Source organism: Leopardus geoffroyi, chromosome C1, assembly GCF_018350155.1.
Source record: "Leopardus geoffroyi isolate Oge1 chromosome C1, O.geoffroyi_Oge1_pat1.0, whole genome shotgun sequence".
Lineage (NCBI taxonomy): Eukaryota > Metazoa > Chordata > Mammalia > Carnivora > Felidae > Leopardus > Leopardus geoffroyi.
Genome location: NC_059328.1, coordinates 199,973,736 through 199,992,070, shown reverse-complemented (window position 1 = coordinate 199,992,070; position 18,335 = coordinate 199,973,736). Strand labels below are relative to the sequence as shown.

The 18,335-nt window shown below is 37.9% G+C and overlaps 1 protein-coding gene across 3 annotated transcripts in view; it reads left to right on the top strand.

Moving 5' to 3' along the window:
- ABCA12 (ATP binding cassette subfamily A member 12) overlaps nt 1-18,335 on the top strand; it is a 281,717-nt gene that overhangs the window by 229,707 nt on the left and 33,675 nt on the right. For 2 of the 3 annotated variants that reach the window (XM_045481142.1, XM_045481140.1), the window contains exons 24-36: nt 1,517-1,846; nt 2,984-3,053; nt 3,142-3,276; nt 4,188-4,343; nt 5,260-5,446; nt 7,761-7,979; nt 9,389-9,585; nt 10,371-10,531; nt 11,892-12,128; nt 12,639-12,789; nt 15,584-15,836; nt 16,487-16,573; nt 17,371-17,464. In XM_045481142.1, coding sequence (XP_045337098.1) covers nt 1,517-1,846; nt 2,984-3,053; nt 3,142-3,276; nt 4,188-4,343; nt 5,260-5,446; nt 7,761-7,979; nt 9,389-9,585; nt 10,371-10,531; nt 11,892-12,128; nt 12,639-12,789; nt 15,584-15,836; nt 16,487-16,573; nt 17,371-17,464 — 2,277 coding nt within the window. The remainder of the gene's footprint in view (nt 1-1,516; nt 1,847-2,983; nt 3,054-3,141; nt 3,277-4,187; nt 4,344-5,259; nt 5,447-7,760; nt 7,980-9,388; nt 9,586-10,370; nt 10,532-11,891; nt 12,129-12,638; nt 12,790-15,583; nt 15,837-16,486; nt 16,574-17,370; nt 17,465-18,335) is intronic. The other variant, XM_045481141.1, reaches the window with a different exon arrangement.

Genomic DNA, 18,335 nt, shown 5'->3' with positions numbered 1-18,335 from the left:
AATTTCGGTAAGACCTGTGAGGTGTATTTTCATACTGAAATGTAATTTTGTTTTCAATGATAGATACATAGTAAATGGAGGAAACCTTCCATAGTACATCTTTGCTCCATGCTGAGTTTTTTACTTTGACCCACACTTCCATTCCTATGGAAACATAAGTTGAATCTTTACTGCAAAGGGCAGGAAGGCCTGGGAAGAGAGAAGCAGTAAGGAGGGAGGAGGGTGAGGAAGAGGGCAAAGTTAAGAGAAAAAGTCACACGCTTTTTTCTCAGCGGTGATTAGCTTAAGGCCCACAGCTTAGACTGTTGGCAGTCAGGTAGCTGTTTCCATGGCAACAAGAGGAGCAGCGGAGTTATCAAAATGTGATAAGTTACAAAGGCAGAAAGTAAAATTCACTATTTTGCGTGTAGAGCAAAAGATTCAGCAGCATTCCTTTTTTTTTTTTTTTTTTTTTTCCTTCCTGGACAAGTTAGGTTTAAAGAAGGAGGACATTGAAAATCCTTGATTTTACCTGAAATACTAGATTATAAAGCTTTAGTGGAGCATTTCTTTTGTTCTTTTTTAAAAATGGACTGTTGATTCATAAGCTTAGCATTAATCATGTATTTTAAAACTAGGTACCAGGATATGCAGGTTCCCACAAATTGCAACATGTCATCAAATTTGAGACAACCAAGATCCAGGGGACGTTAGAGCTTTCAGAATCCCTTTGAGTTAATGCTCAAACATATCATGCTGATCTCTTTTTCTACCTTGGTGAAATGCCTTGGCCTTTAGGGATGTTACTGAGTTATTAAAGAATATAAATTGAGAGAGAATGAATCTCAGATACATGAGTTCATTTTGGGTGCATGAATGTCTTTCTGAGAAACAAAGATGACAGACCTGACCTAGACTACCAGTGATCTTAAGGATGGGGAAGCTGTGCCACAAGGCAGAAAGTCTCCCTTCAAAGTTTCCATGTTTTAAATCTTAGGAATCAGGTCCATTCTACTTTTCTCAGGAACCTGAATACTGATTGTGTTGTCGATCAATGTTTAGATTTTTCTTAAAGAGAGTTTTGCTATCTCAATCCCTATACTGAATTTGAAATAAACCGTGTTTTTCTACCTGCTTGAAATATTCATGCCTGCACAAATGTCAAATTCATGTTGTAAAATTCTGCAGAAGACACCATAAATTTTGATAATCTATTCTAAATTAATTTAATCTGAGTGCATCAGTTAGATATCAGTTATAAGATGAAATTGGAAAAAATAAAAAAAGGAACCTCACCATCCAAATCATCCATTATATTAGGCACTCTGAAAGCATACAATTTAAATTGGGCTGATGTAAATGGTCGTATTAATTTTACATAGCAAGCATGGACAAATCCTTGACTTATGAAAATCATTAAGATGCCTAGTTTCATATATATGAAGAGTCTCATGGGCATTTTGGCATGGTGCAGAAATAATTGCTATTTGAGAGAATATCTGCTCAAAAAGTGGCTAACGCTTTTTCCTTTTCACAGTACATGAAGATGATGGGTGTGAACTCCTGCAGCCACTTTTTTGCCTGGCTTATAGAGAGTATTGGATTTTTACTGGTTACCATCGTCATCCTTATCATTATTCTGAAGTTTGGCAATATTCTTCCTAAAACAAATGGTTTCATTTTGTTCCTGTATTTTTCGGACTACAGCTTCTCAGTTATTGCCATGAGCTATCTTATCAGTGTCTTCTTCAACAACACCAACATTGCAGCCCTTATTGGAAGCCTCATCTACATCATTGCTTTTTTTCCCTTTATTGTTCTGATTACAGTTGAGGATGAGTTGAGTTATATTGTAAAAGTATTCATGGTGAGTCAACTGTCACAACTGAATGGCTAGTGTGTGATAAGAATTGGTTCTTTTTATGTTTTTAGACTCTCAAACTAAAAGTTCATTTATCTAAATTGAAAAGTTCTGTGATTGCAAAATAAGCTTAAGTGTTCTAATGATAGTTTTTTCTATATCATTGAGTACTGTACAAACATAAGACAATGAAAACGAAACTTTCCCCCCGTTGTTAAAATCATAGTATGTAATGCTGTTAAGAAATAATTTCTGAAGAAAGAATAATCTTTTAAAAACAATCATTTTAAAGATCATCACAAATTCTAACTTCTTTTCTGGTCCAACTCCTTAAATATCTTAAAGCCTTTATTACTGTAATTATTCACATGTGTGAATAATTTTAATGGGTTTGGTAACATACAATATAACTTATAGGCATAAAGACAAATGCACTGACAGCATATAATCAATTTTGAATTCTTTTCTGCTTTTTCAATTCAAAAGTATTGAATTAATTTAAGAATTTTAATGAAATCAATAAGAATAGTTTGAAATTTGGAAAGCAGAAAAATAAATCTCTTTGAGAGTCATATTGCAACTTTGGTGTTTATGGAAATGGAAAGTGTTAAATAACTTTCATTTAACATTGACTACTTTGGGTTAATGCAACAATTTGTTACATTGTAAGTATTCAATCAATTCATATTTTAGTATATTTTAATTCATAGTACTTCTGTTACCTGTAATCAATTTATGAAGTAAAAACATCTTATGGCTTCTAACAGTTGATTTGATTTTAGTCTTAGCATTGCATTACCCTTTAAGTACCCATCTTATAAATTGCTGAGTAACATTTACTAAATTTAGATACATATTTTGGGTTTTGGACAAATATTTTCCAAGCATAATTTTCCTGATTTTGTTTTCCGCTATTCCCTCTTCTCTTCTTCAGAGGGGTAGTGTGCTTGGTACAGGACCTCTGGACCCATACCAATGGGATCTCTCCATTTTTAAATACGCTTAGGGAGTTAGTGTCAATTTTATCTGTGTAAGTGTGTATCCAAAGTTTTAAGTATCTGTGTATCCAAAGTTTTAAGTATGTTTAGATCCCTCTTGCACAAAACTTATAAGAACTATCATTGCTGTTTCATTTCTTCACAGAGCCTGCTGTCCCCAACAGCATTCAGTTATGCAAGTCAATACATTGCAAGATATGAGGAGCAAGGCATTGGTAGGCTCACTTCCTTTAAAACTAGGTTTTATCCTTCACAACTACAGTACGTCTCGCAGAAGAATAAATACATGTGTTTACTTTTTAGGTCTTCAGTGGGAAAATATGTACAGTTCCCCAGTTCAGGATGACACTACCTCCTTTGGTTGGCTCTGCTGTCTAATCCTAGCTGACTCTTTCATTTATTTCCTTATTGCTTGGTATGTCAGAAATGTGTTCCCAGGTATGAACATACTTCCAACAGATATATTTTGTATAGTTTTCATGCTTATAAATCAGCTACTATATATTTTTTAATACTTGATCTGCCATATATAGTCTCAAAAAAAAAAAAAAAAAACAAAACATACAAACTTAAAACTCCAAACTAACCAGAACTTTCCAGGGCGAGATAGTACACTGGTGAATTCCTTCTCTGATGTTCCTTTAAAGGGTGGAGTGTATTAAGAAGCATGGAATCCAGTCTTTCCAATTGGGCACATGAGACATGATAAAGCAAAACCAATTCTCCTAATTCTGAGGAGAATTAACCAAATTCTAATAGAAAACACTAGTTAGAGCCCCTATTTTAGTTCTCAGGTCATCATCACTTTTAACATGCTTGAGAGCTTTTCCATTCAGCCTTACTGATATTTGTGTATTTCCTGGTGTTGTAGAATAGAAGAGTATTCTTCCATTTGCATAAATTCCTATAAAAGACAAATGTGTAGAGACAGAAAGCAAATCAGTAATTGTCTAGAACTTAGGGTGGGACCAGGAGTTATCTGTACATGGCCATAAGAACACTTGTTGAAGCTGTAGGAATAGTCTAATAATGCATGCATGAGTTGTGGTGATGGTTGCACAACTTCAGGTATTTACTAAAATCATCTACCTCTACACTTATTATAATGAGCAGATTTTATAGCATGTAATTATACCTCAATGAAGTTATTTTTTAAAAAGGATAAAAGAGAAGCTATCTTTTTTTGCTTTACTTTGGAAACAGACTATGCTTTAATTTGATATAGATCAAAAAAAAAGAAAGAAAGAAAATACTTTCTGAACCATATATAATGTTCTGTTGTTTAGCTTCTGATGCCTAATGTTAACAATCAGCTAATATTTATTCTTCCTAATACATTTTTATCACAGGTACCTATGGCATGGCAGCTCCGTGGTATTTTCCAGTCCTCCCTTCCTATTGGAAGGAGCGATTGGGATGTACAGACATGAAGCATGAGAAAAGCAATGGCCTTATGTTTACTAATATCATGATGCAGAATACCAACCCATCTGCCAGTAAGACAAGTAGGTCAACAACAAGCATTATTATGACAGAAGTGATATAAAAATTTACATGACTAGTGATTTTAATTATGTTTTTCTAAATGGCAAAATTATCATCCTTTTAGTCATGGATGAATATGTCCACACATATGTGTTCAGACTCTTATGGAGATTAAATTGTGGCTTTTTCTGGGCTCATTAGCTCAGTTGGTTAGCATATGGCGCTAATTAGGCCAAGATTGTAGATCCCTTTGTGGTCCAGTTAGATTCACACAGAGAAAAAATTTGTTCCTTGGCCACAGTCTACACCCCTAACTCCAGCCATCTGTCACTAGTCAAAAAGAGTAACCAAGTTACAAATACAGATAATGTAGCATAACCCATCACTTACGTTGAACAAACAGTTTAAAGCTCATGACTTACATTGGGTGAGTAGTGCCATCTTCATAAGGTAAGGATGACCCATATCCATGGTCTATGTGTGGTGCCTAAAGCAGATGTGGATAGTAATCAATAAACTGGATTCTATAACCACAGATCTGAACTGGCCTTGTCACTGTAAAATCACATCTTGCAGACATTTTTTTTCCATTAGTTGGTATCATCCTGTCTGATCAGAGAACTTAGACTGCCTTTTAAATATTTGAGATCTGTTGAATCAAGGAGAATTCATTATTATGATAGCGTAGTCTAAGACTACCTGTTCTGACAGAGAGGTGTGATACGAGCCTTGGAGAATGTGGTTCCCCACCTCATTCATTCTTTAACCAAATGAGAAGGAGGCTGAAGGCTACAATAGATATTTTGTTTCCAGAGTTATTTTTACTTAGAGGCCTGTGTTGTTATAGTCTTCAGTTTTTAATTAAGGAAAAGTCTCTCTCTAGCTGCATTTTCCTTCTTTGTGAGCTTTATAATTCTTCTCTTGATTTCCCTTCAGGTCCTGAGTACATGTTCCCCTCCAACATTGAGCCTGAACCTAAGGATCTCACAGTTGGGGTTGCCCTTCATGGGGTCACAAAGATCTATGGCTCAAAAATTGCTGTTGATAACCTCAATCTGAACTTCTATGAAGGACATATTACTTCATTGCTGGGGCCCAATGGAGCCGGGAAAACTACTACGATGTATGTTACCTTTTAACACTTATTGTCCTGGAAGCCTATTACTTAATATTTCCTCATTTCTTTCATAAAGAATAAAGTTACTACATCTCCGAGATAGATTAAGGTAGCTCATTTTGTTTACTATAAAATGGAGTATAAGTCAGAGGACCCAATCTGAGACCTCAAAGGGCCAGATCAGGCTGAACCAGTACTTCTTAAAAGTTTTAATTCAGTGCCACTATTTACAAATGGAGAGGTTTTCTAATAAAAAGAAATATTCTTCACATTCCTTGGGTAATAGGATGTTCTAGCAATACTGGGTCCACGGTCTAAGGTGGGGACAATTGGTTGGGTCTTACCGGTGACTGTTCTCTTAAAGGGGACATCTGCTTTCTGATTTATTCCTGTTCCTCACAAATCTGCACTGTCCCATATGCCCAGTCTGCTTCATTTATTTGCATTTCTATTCTGGCCCATGTATAATTTTGAGTTTACACACTTTGCTATAAACACACTCAGCCCCAGCTGCTCCTTGCCTTGATTCATGAAGAAAGAAATCACCAGCTATCAGAGATAGATCAAAAGGGCTAGGAGTGGTACATGAGCCGTTCGTTCTCACTCATGATTTAACTGACGTGTCCAAAAGGAGAAGAGACTCCAATGTTTTTAAAGTGACATCCTTTTGAATTTTTTTGTTTGTGACTCACCTCCAGTGCTCCACATTCTTGGCTGGAAGTCAATGCTAAGCTGCTGTTTCTCTTTAGCTCTTATTTGAAAAAAAGTGTCAGTTGCTGGATATCCTATTTAGTATTATCATAAGTAAGCTCAGTGACTGCCAAAATATATTCAAATTAATTTTTCTTTTACAAATAAAAGGGGACAAAGTAAGGTCATGAAATGAGGGAACATGCAGCTACTCTTATTTATATGGCCTGCTTAAATTCAAAGTTGGCTTTCTAGTGAAAACATAGTGATTTAGTGCTTAAAAGCAGGTTTCTAACAGGCAATAAGAGACCAGTGAAGAAAAGAGAAGAAGGTTTTTTGAAGAAGCTGTAATTTTAGCTGAGAAAGTCCTATTTTTATTCTTCTGAATATGAAGAATGAGTTGTTTATATTTCAAGGTGTTTGTATGGGAAGAATTGCATATATTATTGATTCCCTATTAAATCCACAATAGTCATTTAGGGTTCATTATATACAAGGTACAAGGTACTAGTTAGGTACTAGAGACAGTGGTGGAAAAATGGATCCTTTGCATGACCTCATGGAGCTTACATGTTACTGGAGAAGATGGATATTAAGTAATTTCTCAGTTTATTAACCATCTGAAAAATGATAAGCGGGGCGCTTGGGTGGCTCAGTCGGTTAAGCGTCCGACTTCGGCTCAGGTCACGATCTCACAGTCTGTGAGTTCGAGCCCCGCGTCGGGCTCTGTGCTGACAGCTCAGAGCCTGGAGCCTGCTTCGGATTCTGTGTCTCCCTCTCTCTCTGCCCCTCCCCTATTCATGCTCTGTCTCTCTCTGCCTCAAAAATAAATAAACGTTAAAAAAAAAAAATTAAAAAAAAAATGATAAGCAATTGTCTAGTAAGATAGAGAATAATCACAGTGTAGAGAAAAGGACTGAAAGTGACCAATGTTCACATGGGAAGGAGAGTGGTGTGGTCAGGAGCAAGTGGTGGTGTGGCTTGCACTGTGGTGTGGCTGGGAAAATGGGACATATGGGCAGAGGTTGAAAACAGAGATAGGAGGAGGATGCAAACACAGCTTCTGGATTCTAGGCTTGTGCAACCAGTATTTGGATTCATCGTATGGTGAAAGAGGAACATCAGTGGGGGCACAGAGTTGAGGGCAAAGATCCTGAGTTAAATTTTAAACATGTTGAGTTTGAGGGTCCTGTAAGATGTCTTATGGACAAGTGATACTGTCTTCTGGATATACAGTGCAAATCTGGATCTGAGTGGTGAGGTCTGGGCTAAAGATACAAATTTGAGACTCCATGACTCATAGATACCATCTGATGCCAGGGAGGTGCATGAGTTTGCTCAAGGAGAGAGCATACTTGGCAATTAAAGTATGTGACCATTTCTGTCATTACTACGGCCGCCACCCCTCCCCATCATTGTCACTGTGTAGTGTTTATGTAACACTCTAAATAATTAGAAGCTTAAAAGTCACTCAATGTTTGTTCCCATGTAATACCATTTTATTTTATAGCTTGGTCTTACCTGAGGAGATACACTGTAATACTGTTTGCTAATGAATGAGATATATTTAGTTCTAAAATCTAACTTAAATGCTTGGTTGATACCTAATTTATCATTTCTTCATTTTCAGCTCCATGTTGACTGGGCTTTTTGGGGCTTCAGCAGGCACCATCTTTGTTTATGGAAAAGATACCAAAACAGACCTACACACGGTACGGAAGAGCATGGGGGTCTGCATGCAGCACGACGTCTTGTTTAGTTACCTCACTACCAAGGAACACTTACTCCTGTATGGCTCCATCAAAGTTCCTCACTGGACTAAAAAGCAGCTGCATGAGGAAGTGAAAAGGTCAGTATAGTGACAATCAGGACATGCACTGGTAACGCCTCTCAAAAAGACATCAAGCTATGATAATGATAATGCCTGTAGGAAACATTTGGTCACAAAAGAATTGGTTTTAGTTTTTCTACTTTTCCGGTATCGTATATATTTTATGTCGTCATCACCACGAGCCAATTATTGTACTGAAACTGTTTAACTTTCTTCATCTCGGGCTACCATATTGCCCCAAATCCTCTGTTTCTAATGGCTACAACATCAGGCCAAGCCTACTAACTGGACACCTACCTACTCCTCTCCCTTATACAGTTTATCCTTCAAAGAGCAGCCTGGGTGACCTTTTTAAAAGACAAATCAGGGGATGCTGGGGTGGCTCAATCAGTTGAGTGACCGACTTCAGCTCAGATCATGACATTGTGGTTTGTGAGTTCAAGCCCTGCATCGGGAGCTGCACTGACAGTGTGGAGGCTGCTTGGGATTCTCTTTATTCTCTCTTTCTGCCCCTCCCCACTCATGCTTCTCATGCTTTTGTCCCTCTCTCTCCCTCTCTCTCTCTAAAAATAAGTAAATAAACTAAAAAAAAAAAAAAGACAAATCAGACCATGTAACTCCAGGGTTCAAAGCCCTTTATGGCATCCCACCACATTCAGTGTTGAACTCAGTAGAGGCCAAGAGACCCTACAAGACTTGCCCCCATCTCACTTCTGATGTCATTTCCTTCTAGTTTTCCTCCATTTACTGTACTCTAGACACTGCCTAAGTCACACACTGGCTTATACTCCCGCCACAGGGCTTCTCACTTATTGTTTCCTCTACTTAAAGCAGCCTTCCCCAGACAGCTGTTTGACCCACTCCTCCATTTTCCTAGTCTCTGATCAAATATCACCTTCTCTGAGGGGATGACTGTATATATATATGCTTAAAATAGCATGCCCCAGGCACTCCTTATCTCATGTACCCTGCTTTATGTATTTTTTATTGTACTTGTTACCACCTGGTGAATTAATAAACATACTTGGGAATATGTTTATTGACCGAATTTTATCTGCATCCTTCCCAATACATACACATACTAGATAGAATCTGATCTCCTTATGGGTAGGAATATTGTCTTCTCACTACTTTCCTCCAGTAGCTTAAACAGTCTGGCACAAAACAGGCAGGCCTTCCCTAAGTATTTTTCAATGAACGAATAAAAAAATGAGCCATGTATTCCCTTGTGTTGTTTTCTGGGTATCAATTTTGAACCTCCAGCTAGACGATAAACAGTAAAAAACCGTATCATGAATTCTTAATAGTGTATTGTACCTTGCTGAGCACATAATAGTTGCTTAGTAAATACCTGTTACTTAAAGTACTTATTGCATTTTTTCAATATTTTCTCTGTCAAAAATAACCACCATACATTATTTTTGAAGGACGTTAAAAGATACTGGACTATACAGCCATCGTCATAAGAGAGTTGGCACTTTGTCAGGAGGAATGAAGAGGAAGCTATCCATATCTATAGCTCTTATTGGTGGATCACGGGTGGTCATTTTGGATGAGCCATCCACTGGAGTTGACCCATGTTCTCGCCGAAGTATATGGGATGTTATATCCAAGAACAAAACTGGTATGAGGACCTTCTTATAACTTGTCCACCCAGTGGTCATAACTTTGTCCTCTGGAATGCTTGCAACCAAGCCTACACCTTTTCTGTTTAGAAGCCCTGTTAAAAGTCTCAGATGGAGTCTTCCCCTTCCCAAAGTCTTCTCTTCCCGCCATTAAATTTCTGGGTTTATTAGTTAATATCCCTGTAGTGCCCCCTGTGAGTTGAGTTCACTGGCCTTTTTGAGCGCATGCAAAAAGATAGAAGTCCCAAATTCTGCCTATAGGAGCTTAGAATCTAATTAGAGATATCAAACATACACAAACGAAAATAAACTGAAAACAGACTAAACAAGTGCTAACAGGATGTGAAGCAAAGAAGCAATCAGAGTGGAGTGGATTAATCAGAGAGGAATATTCAAAAAGTCTTGAAAATTATTGCTTCTTCATAGTGAAAAAAGTGGGGGAGAGAGACAGGCAAAGAGAGAAAGAATGGAAATGAAGACAAAGGAGCAAACTAAGGAAGGAGTTGCTAACGCGTGCCTCTGACTGATGGACATTCAGCCATACAGCAAAGGCAATGCCTTTTCGCTGCCGACTTATGAGAAAAGAGCCCTGTATATTTAGCAACACCCCTTCCAAATTTCTCCTTGTTTATTTTGAAAGCTCCTTCTGGTCAGTTTTTCAGTTAGCTCATAAAACGTGCTTCATCTCCTCATAAATCACAGGATTTACTCGTGCTAACTCTGTATATCTCAGGAGCTGTGTCTTCATTTTTCATTCTCGGTTGTTCTTCTCTGTATTTTCAAGCCAGAACAATCATTCTGTCCACGCACCACTTGGACGAAGCTGAAGTGCTGAGTGACCGCATAGCCTTCCTGGAGCAGGGCGGGCTGCGCTGCTGTGGGTCACCATTTTACCTCAAGGAAGCGTTTGGGGACGGGTATCACCTCACGCTCACTAAGAAAAAGGTTTGTAAGAGAGAAAGTGTACCTCATGACAGGCGCATGAATTACTATTTTTTGTGAAATGGAGGCAGTATCTCTCCAATTTTATTAACTGCTAAAGTTCATCATTAATATGTTAGTTTCACACTTCTCAAACCCATGGAAGCATCGGAACACCCGAAGACCTTGATTAGACCCACATTTCTGGCCTCACCCCAAGAGTCTCTGATTCAGTAGGTCTAGGATGGGGTTCTAGAACTGACTACCTTTATAACAAGGGTCCACGTGATGTGGATGCCACTGGTCCGGGATCACACAGTGAACCGGGATACTTGGTCGAAAAGGATCTACACCCTAAGTTTGCTCATATGGAGGATGAGCCTTTTAGTTTCCCTAGCATTTTAGCCTGTAAGGCTAAAAATTAGATTTTTTGCATTAAAGCAAATAAAGAGAATATGTAGTTGTGTATTCACTTTCTGATCAGTACCCCTCAAGTGGCAGTGTAAAGACTAACTCAGGCCAAAGGTGCTTTTACATCTTTGAAGGACAGCAGTGGCGACTAAGGATCCCTGGACCACCTAAAATATCATATGATTATCAATTCTGTGCAAGATGTGTATGCTGTTAGGTAGGCTTTGACTACCACCATTTATTTTACATCTGATCATCCTAATGTGACTTCCAAATGAAAAGCAATGTATTGTTATATTCATTAATTCATTAAGAAATGTATGTATTAGGTATGTAATATTAGGTGTATAATACCTGAGATTACAGAACTGATGATATTAACATCTCTACCCTCGTGGAGTTTATATTCTGATAGAGTATGGGGGATTCGATGATAGTGTTGTTAAGTGTGTTATTAAGTCTCTTAGCAGGTGGTGAATGCTAGGGTAGAAATAAAGTACAGGAGGGGGGATGGGAATGCTGAGCAGTGCCATTTTAAGTAGGGTAGGAAGAGAAGGGGATCTGAGAAGATGACAGTTGAGCCAAGAGTTGGGACTTGGGAGAGAAGGAGCCATGTCACTATCTCAGGCAAAAGAACAACTATTGGGAAGGCCCTGAGGAGGGTGTGCCTGAGTTCGAAACACTCTGACAACTCAGAGAGGCTGCTGTGGCTGGAGCAGAGCAGGTAAGAGCGAGGTAGTGGGCAGGGAGGCTAAAGAAGGGACAGAGGGAGGCGGGAGAATGGAGCCAATAAAATAGTGACTTATAGACCACGCTAGGGACCCCTGTGGGACAGGAAACACCAGAGGACGGATGTGTCATCTGACTCAGGTCTGAATGTCTTGAAAGAATCTCACCACCCTCTGATTAGGGCCCTTGGGCATCAGTACAGTGTAAAGACGAAGGAGTGTTCAACTTCTGTTTTTGTATCTAGACTCCAAATCTAGGTGCAAATACAACATGCGACACAATGGCTGTGACAGCAATGATCCGATCACACCTCCCTGAAGCCTACCTCAAGGAGGACATCGGCGGAGAGCTTGTGTATGTGCTTCCTCCATTTAGCACCAAAGTCTCAGGGGCCTATCTGTCACTCCTGAGGGCGCTGGACAATGGCATGGGTGACCTCAACATCGGGTGCTACGGCATTTCAGACACCACCGTGGAAGAGGTACATTCCTTTTTTTTCTTAAGGCCGATATAACTTGCTGTTCCCTTAAATATACACAGTTCTTTAAAAAGAGAAAATATTTTAAAATAAACATTTTACAAAATCAGAAAATCTTAAAACTATCTCAATACCATTTTTATGTAAGACTGACTTTTGAAAACAGACCTGTTTTCTACCCAATTAGAGAACATGTATCTTTTACATACCGAAATGTTTACTTAGAGGAATGACGGGGATGAATGAAATCAGGAAGGGGTGGTTAAGAGATATAAACTTCCAGATATAAAATAAATAAGTCATGGAGATGAAAACTACAGCATAGGGAATATAGTCAATAATATTATAATAACATATGGTAAAAAAAATGTTCATTTAAAGTCACTATAAAAATATTTGCTTACGATCACACTTGTCTCAATGTGATAAAAATTTAAAATCAAAATTGAGCTTAGAGACTAGAAAGGGCATGCATGTTTTATGTTAATGAAGTTTTCTGGCTTCTCTTTCTAGGTCTTTCTGAATTTGACTAAAGAGACACAAAAAGATAGAGATATGAGTCTTGAGCACTTAACACAAAAGAAAATTGGAAATTCCAGTACCAACGGCATCTCAACTCCCGACGATTTATCTGTGAGCAGCAGCAGTTTCACAGACAGAGATGGTATAAATCTAATGTGTATATTTTGCTTAATTCCAATAAATGACATAAATGAGAAAAATCATAGGACAAAATTCAGCTTCAGATTTTCTTTCTAAATTCAGAATAAAGAAGGACACCTGGGTGGCTCGGTCGGTTGAGCGTCCGACTTCGGCTCAGGTCATGATCTCACGGCTTGTGGGTTTGAGCCCCGCATCAGGCTCTGTGCTGACAGCTCAGAGCCTGAAGCCTGCTTCAGATTCTGTGTGTCCCTCTCTCTCTGCCCCTCCCCTGCTTGCGCTTACGTCTCTCTTTCTGTCTCAAAAAAATAAAATAAACATTAAAAAAATAAATTCAGAATAAAAAAGTAAGCTTTATTTTTTTAATCTCCCAAGTATTTATTAAACAAAATCAAGTTCTCTATTTCAAAAATGTTTTGAAGAACGTGAAAGAACTTCCTCATTAGCGTGGTGGTATGTATTCCTTACACCCACAAGAAGTCATTTTTTTTAATGAGTATTTTTTTTAAATTAATTAATTTATTTTGAGAGAGAGAGTGCGAGAAGGAGATGGGCAGAGAAAGGGGAAGAGAGAGAATCCCAAGCAGGCTCCATATTGTCAGTGCAGAGTGCAATGTGGGACTCGATATCACGAACAGTGAGAGCATGACCTGAGCTGAAATCAAAAGTTGGATACTGATGGGGCCACCCAGTCGCCTCCCTGGCAGACGTTTTTAACATGTAATTTATACTACAGTTTCAGATTTGTGTTTAACAAATTAAAATCCTTCCTGTAATTGGTGCTGTCCAACAATGGACAAAGTTACCTTGCAAGGTAGCTGACTCACTAACAGACATATTCAGCAGAAGAGTCATCAAAAAAAAAAAAAAATGCTAAAAAAAGAGGCATCATTCTTTATGGGACCTTATTGGAAAATATGTCTAATCTTCCCCTTCTGTGAACAATTCAGGCTCTGAGAAAATGCTTTTGAGGGGAGGGTTTCAGATTTGATGAAGTTGGACTCAGTACCTGAGAACCTATAGTGATAGGTTGTCCCCCTCAATTCTTCACACAAGATACATTTCAGAAATCGTGTTTCTTGATAGGACTTTGAGGAATTGGGCTCCTTTGAAAATAACTTTTCTCCTCTCTTATTCTTTTTCTGACAGTTAATTTATGCCTTTGGAAACACTATTTACTTAAGGAAGCAGATAGTAAAATGATATATAAATTATGGAATAGTCATTTCAACAGTTTGCTTAACTTGGAAAAAAATCTCTAGGAACAGAACTTTTAATTAAACATTTGCCTGACTCTAAAATTTAGAGAAGATCTTCTCTGATGTTTGCATAGTTCTGGAACTTGGGAGTCTCATTTGTCCTCTGCCATATTCCTCATTTATCATCTTTTGGGGAATATAATTGTCAAGCCCATGGCATTGAGGACTTTGATTAGAAAGTGGTCATCTGCTTCAGGAAGTAAATGTTATGTATTTGCCTCTGCATTTGTCTCATAATTTGAAACTACTCTTCAGTCAAAATGTTTCCCTCATTGACATTATCTTTTAGAAAGCACATTTGCTCCATTTGATACACCTGTAACTCATCCACATGTAATTTCTCAAGAAACAGAAAAGCATACTAATTAACTTAAAATATTCAGCTCCTTCTACAATTCCCCTTTGCAGAGATATGAGTTTGCATTTAAACTTGTTCACTCTGTTTAATTGGAATTCATTTTAAATTAAGCAGCTTTGTATTTTTCCTTATCAGCTAAATGAAGATCATGATTTTTTGTGCTGCATAATTTGTGATGGAGAATTAAAAATATCCACAGAGTTGACGGTCATCTTATCACATGTAGAGGAGTGCTTGGCGTCAGGCCCTTGGAGAGAATGTTACATTTTTAGAGGGGGCTGTGGAATTATCAGTTGTAAGAGCACAGTTGAGGGGACAACAGTTTATGGCCTCTACAGCTGCTCTTAATTCATTATCAGAAACCATGGAATTTTTCTCCACACCTGAAGAACATTTCAGGGGTGGGAGGTGGGGGTTGTAAACATCTTTTTCCAATGAGTTCTTTTTTGTGACACTAGTGGTAAAAATGGAGTTTTGAAATGGCAGATATAATCAGTCCAGATTTCTAAAGAGAAGGTAATGAATATATGAACTAGAATCATACTTTTGAAGAGAATGTTTCCCTTTTCCCAAGTTTAAGGTGAATTCATTGGACCTCACATTGGAATGCAAGCCAATAAACTTACAATCGCTAAATTACCCACTGTAGGAGTGAGTTTTTAGACTAGGCAGCTGTTTTGGCTTCTGCTTATCTTTTTTTAAAACTGAAGTTATACATTGTATTAGTTTGTGTCTTATGACTTTTAGGTGTCAGTTTCTGGGTTTCTGTTTATCTTGTTGGAATTCAGTCTCTTGATAGAAGCTACCTTTTGAGTCTTAGTATAATTAGCAGTACATACCGAGAAAACATTGTGACTTTGGAGATTAAGGACACTATTCATTTATAAAATTGTAAATATCTCACTTTGACATGTAAAACTACTATGGGTGTAACTAATCTTTTAGTGTATAGTGATTTGTAATCCACAAAGCTTTTTTACGTATGGCTCTATGACATGGAGAGGCTCAGGCCCAAGGTTGAAAAACAAAGAGCTGAACCTCAAATCAGAACCTTCGAAATATAAGCTTTTCATATCACATCACATTATACCATCCATCCATGATTTTTGAAGTTACTCTATTACTTGATTTATCGGGATTACCCAGAACCATATCAAATCTCTCTCTCTCTCTCTAATCAGACAAAATCCTGACAAGAGGTGAAAGGTTGAAGGGTTTTGATCTGTTACTGAAGAAGATCATGGCGATACTCATTAAGAGGTTCCACCATACCCGCAGAAACTGGAAAGGTCTCATTGCTCAGGTTATTCTCCCCATCGTCTTTGTAACCACTGCCATGGGCCTTGGCACACTGAGAAATTCCAGCAACAGTTATCCAGAGATCCAGATCTCCCCATCTCTCTACGGTACCTCTGAACAGACAGCCTTCTATGCGTAAGTTTCTTTCTTCCAAAATGTTTCCCCAGTGCCTGCGGAGGCCTCAGTGTACCTCAGTGAATGCATGAAATGCTGAAGAATAAAGAATTATGAGGCACTGTACCTGATTCTGCCAAAGGAATGGACAACTTGATTTATAGCAACATGACACTTCTATTGCCAACAGATAACTTTAAGAGCTTTTGTGTTTGTCTAAAAATAAAGTTATAGTATGTCTTTATTTTTAATGCCTAGACTTTCATCAAGAAAGCCTGGTTAGGTGTGGCTTCCCAATCTGTTGTTATGTAGAGAAAATAACTTTTTTTTTTCAGCCTCACAAATATTGGATAGTAATTTTTTTTCAGCCTCACAAATATTGGATAGTAATGTAAGAACCCTGTATAATATAATATTACATATATACAATAGGTGATCACTAAATGCATATGATGATTAGGAGAATAACAAGGCAGCCAGATAGAGCCATGTGCTTATTTTTTTTCCCATGATACTTTTTTTTTTTTCCCTTGCTACTGAGTCTTTCTTGGATTTTTAAGAAAACTGTCCTTTGGACAGCATATTTTATTTTCCAAATTATTCATAAGCATGACTTTAATATGGAAGACTAGTGGAGTATCAAGGATTTGTTTCTATCCTTTATATCATAGGAATTCTCACCCAAGCACAAAAGCACTGGTCTCAGCAATGTGGAGTTTCCCTGGCATCGACAATATGTGTTTGAACATCAGTGATCCGTAAGTGGTTCTTGTTTTTTTTTTTTTTTGCTTTTTTGTTTTTGACACTCAAGTTGTGTGCGTACATGTGCATGCATGTGTATGCACACACACACGCGCGTGTGTGTGTGTGTATACAAGTGGGTGTGTGTTGTATGCTGGAGAAGGGCAGCAGCCTGAGAGAAATCTGTATTTAACAGATTTTAGTTCATTCCGTAGCTATGCTATGCTGTAACAGTGAACAGTAGGTGCTTTCTAACCTAAAAAGTTTCTTCCTGTGCATATTTTTGTTTAACAAACAACCCTGTGAATTATTAATCCATTTTTAAGATGAAGAAACTGAGACTCATATGGACTGAGATACTTGTCTAAAAATATCTAGACAGTAAGTTGTGCAGCTAAAGCTGGGATGCAAGTCTTCTGACTCTGTTTTTGCACTAGGTAGTATTGCTTATTCAAAATTCCAAGATAATACACAACGCATGTAAACCTGACATTGGTATATTCTTTTGCTAAGGTTGGAGAACAGAATGAACGAGCAGAGAAGAAAGGGGTCAAAAAGCCCCATCCTGCCTCATTAAGACAATTCAATGAGCTTTGGTTTCAACACTGTTCAATCAATAAGTGCTGTCTCTAATCCCTCACAAAATGTCAAATCACTTGAAAATGGTAGTGTAATGTATATTTGAGTTATGAAAAACCGGTAAACTGTACCTAAGACTATACATCTGAATTTAATACCCAATACTCGCTTATATACTCATACATAAATATGAGAACACACACATACCTCGCTTTAATATCATTTTTACTTGCAGAAGGTGCTTAACGAGAGGCAGTCTAGGAAAATGGAACACCAGTGGGGAGCCGATCACTAATTTTGGTGTTTGCTCCTGTTCAGAAAATATCCAGGTAAGATGGAATTTCATTTCAGTGAAGTAGGAGAAAGAAAGGAATAAATATTGAAACTTGAAAGATCTATCCAGGTTGCCAAAGAGTCAGTATAATTTCATTTTATGGAAGCTAGTAGCTCAGAGATGTGGAGCGGGGCAGCTCAAAAATATTGCCTTTGAACTTCAGGTCACTGTTTTAAATCCATCTCAGAACAAATTTCCAAAGGCAGGTAATTCGACGACAGTCTTTGTGGAAACCAACTAAAAATGAAATTTTGGTCTCAGTTCAGTTCTAACCGGAAAGCTCTATGTTTCAGACAACAAAGCCAACCATAACTGCCATATCTCAAAACACAGTGAGACTGTTTGGTGGTTAGCTGGCAAGTCAGTAATGTGTAAATCCAGAACAGAACTCCATTTCTAAGGAGCACCTCCAGCCTGCAAGAAAAACCCACGTCCTGAAAGAAACAGAAAAGATTATCCAACCATCCCTTACCCCGTCTGTATTTTATAGATACACACCTTCCTTTTCTAAGCCTGTCAATTCAACATACTTTTAAGAAAACCAAATTCGCTGGGGAAATGAAACATTGTGGAAGACAAGAAGTCACTGTTCATTTCTGAGAGTGACTATGTTGTCAACTTACTTTCCCATAGGAACGGAATCTAGCAATGTTTTAATAGTGTCACATGATTCAACCCTACATTGTTTGTACAATATTTTAGAATGAAACTGTTTTCTGTAAACACAACCTATTTTTGTGTTTGCTTGCAAGAGAGTTACTAACAATAAGAGCTGGGATCCCACAAGCATCTTTTGGAATCCTTGCATATCTCAGTATCAGTCTTACCTAGTACTCAAAGAGTTTCCTAATCCCTCATGTAATCTA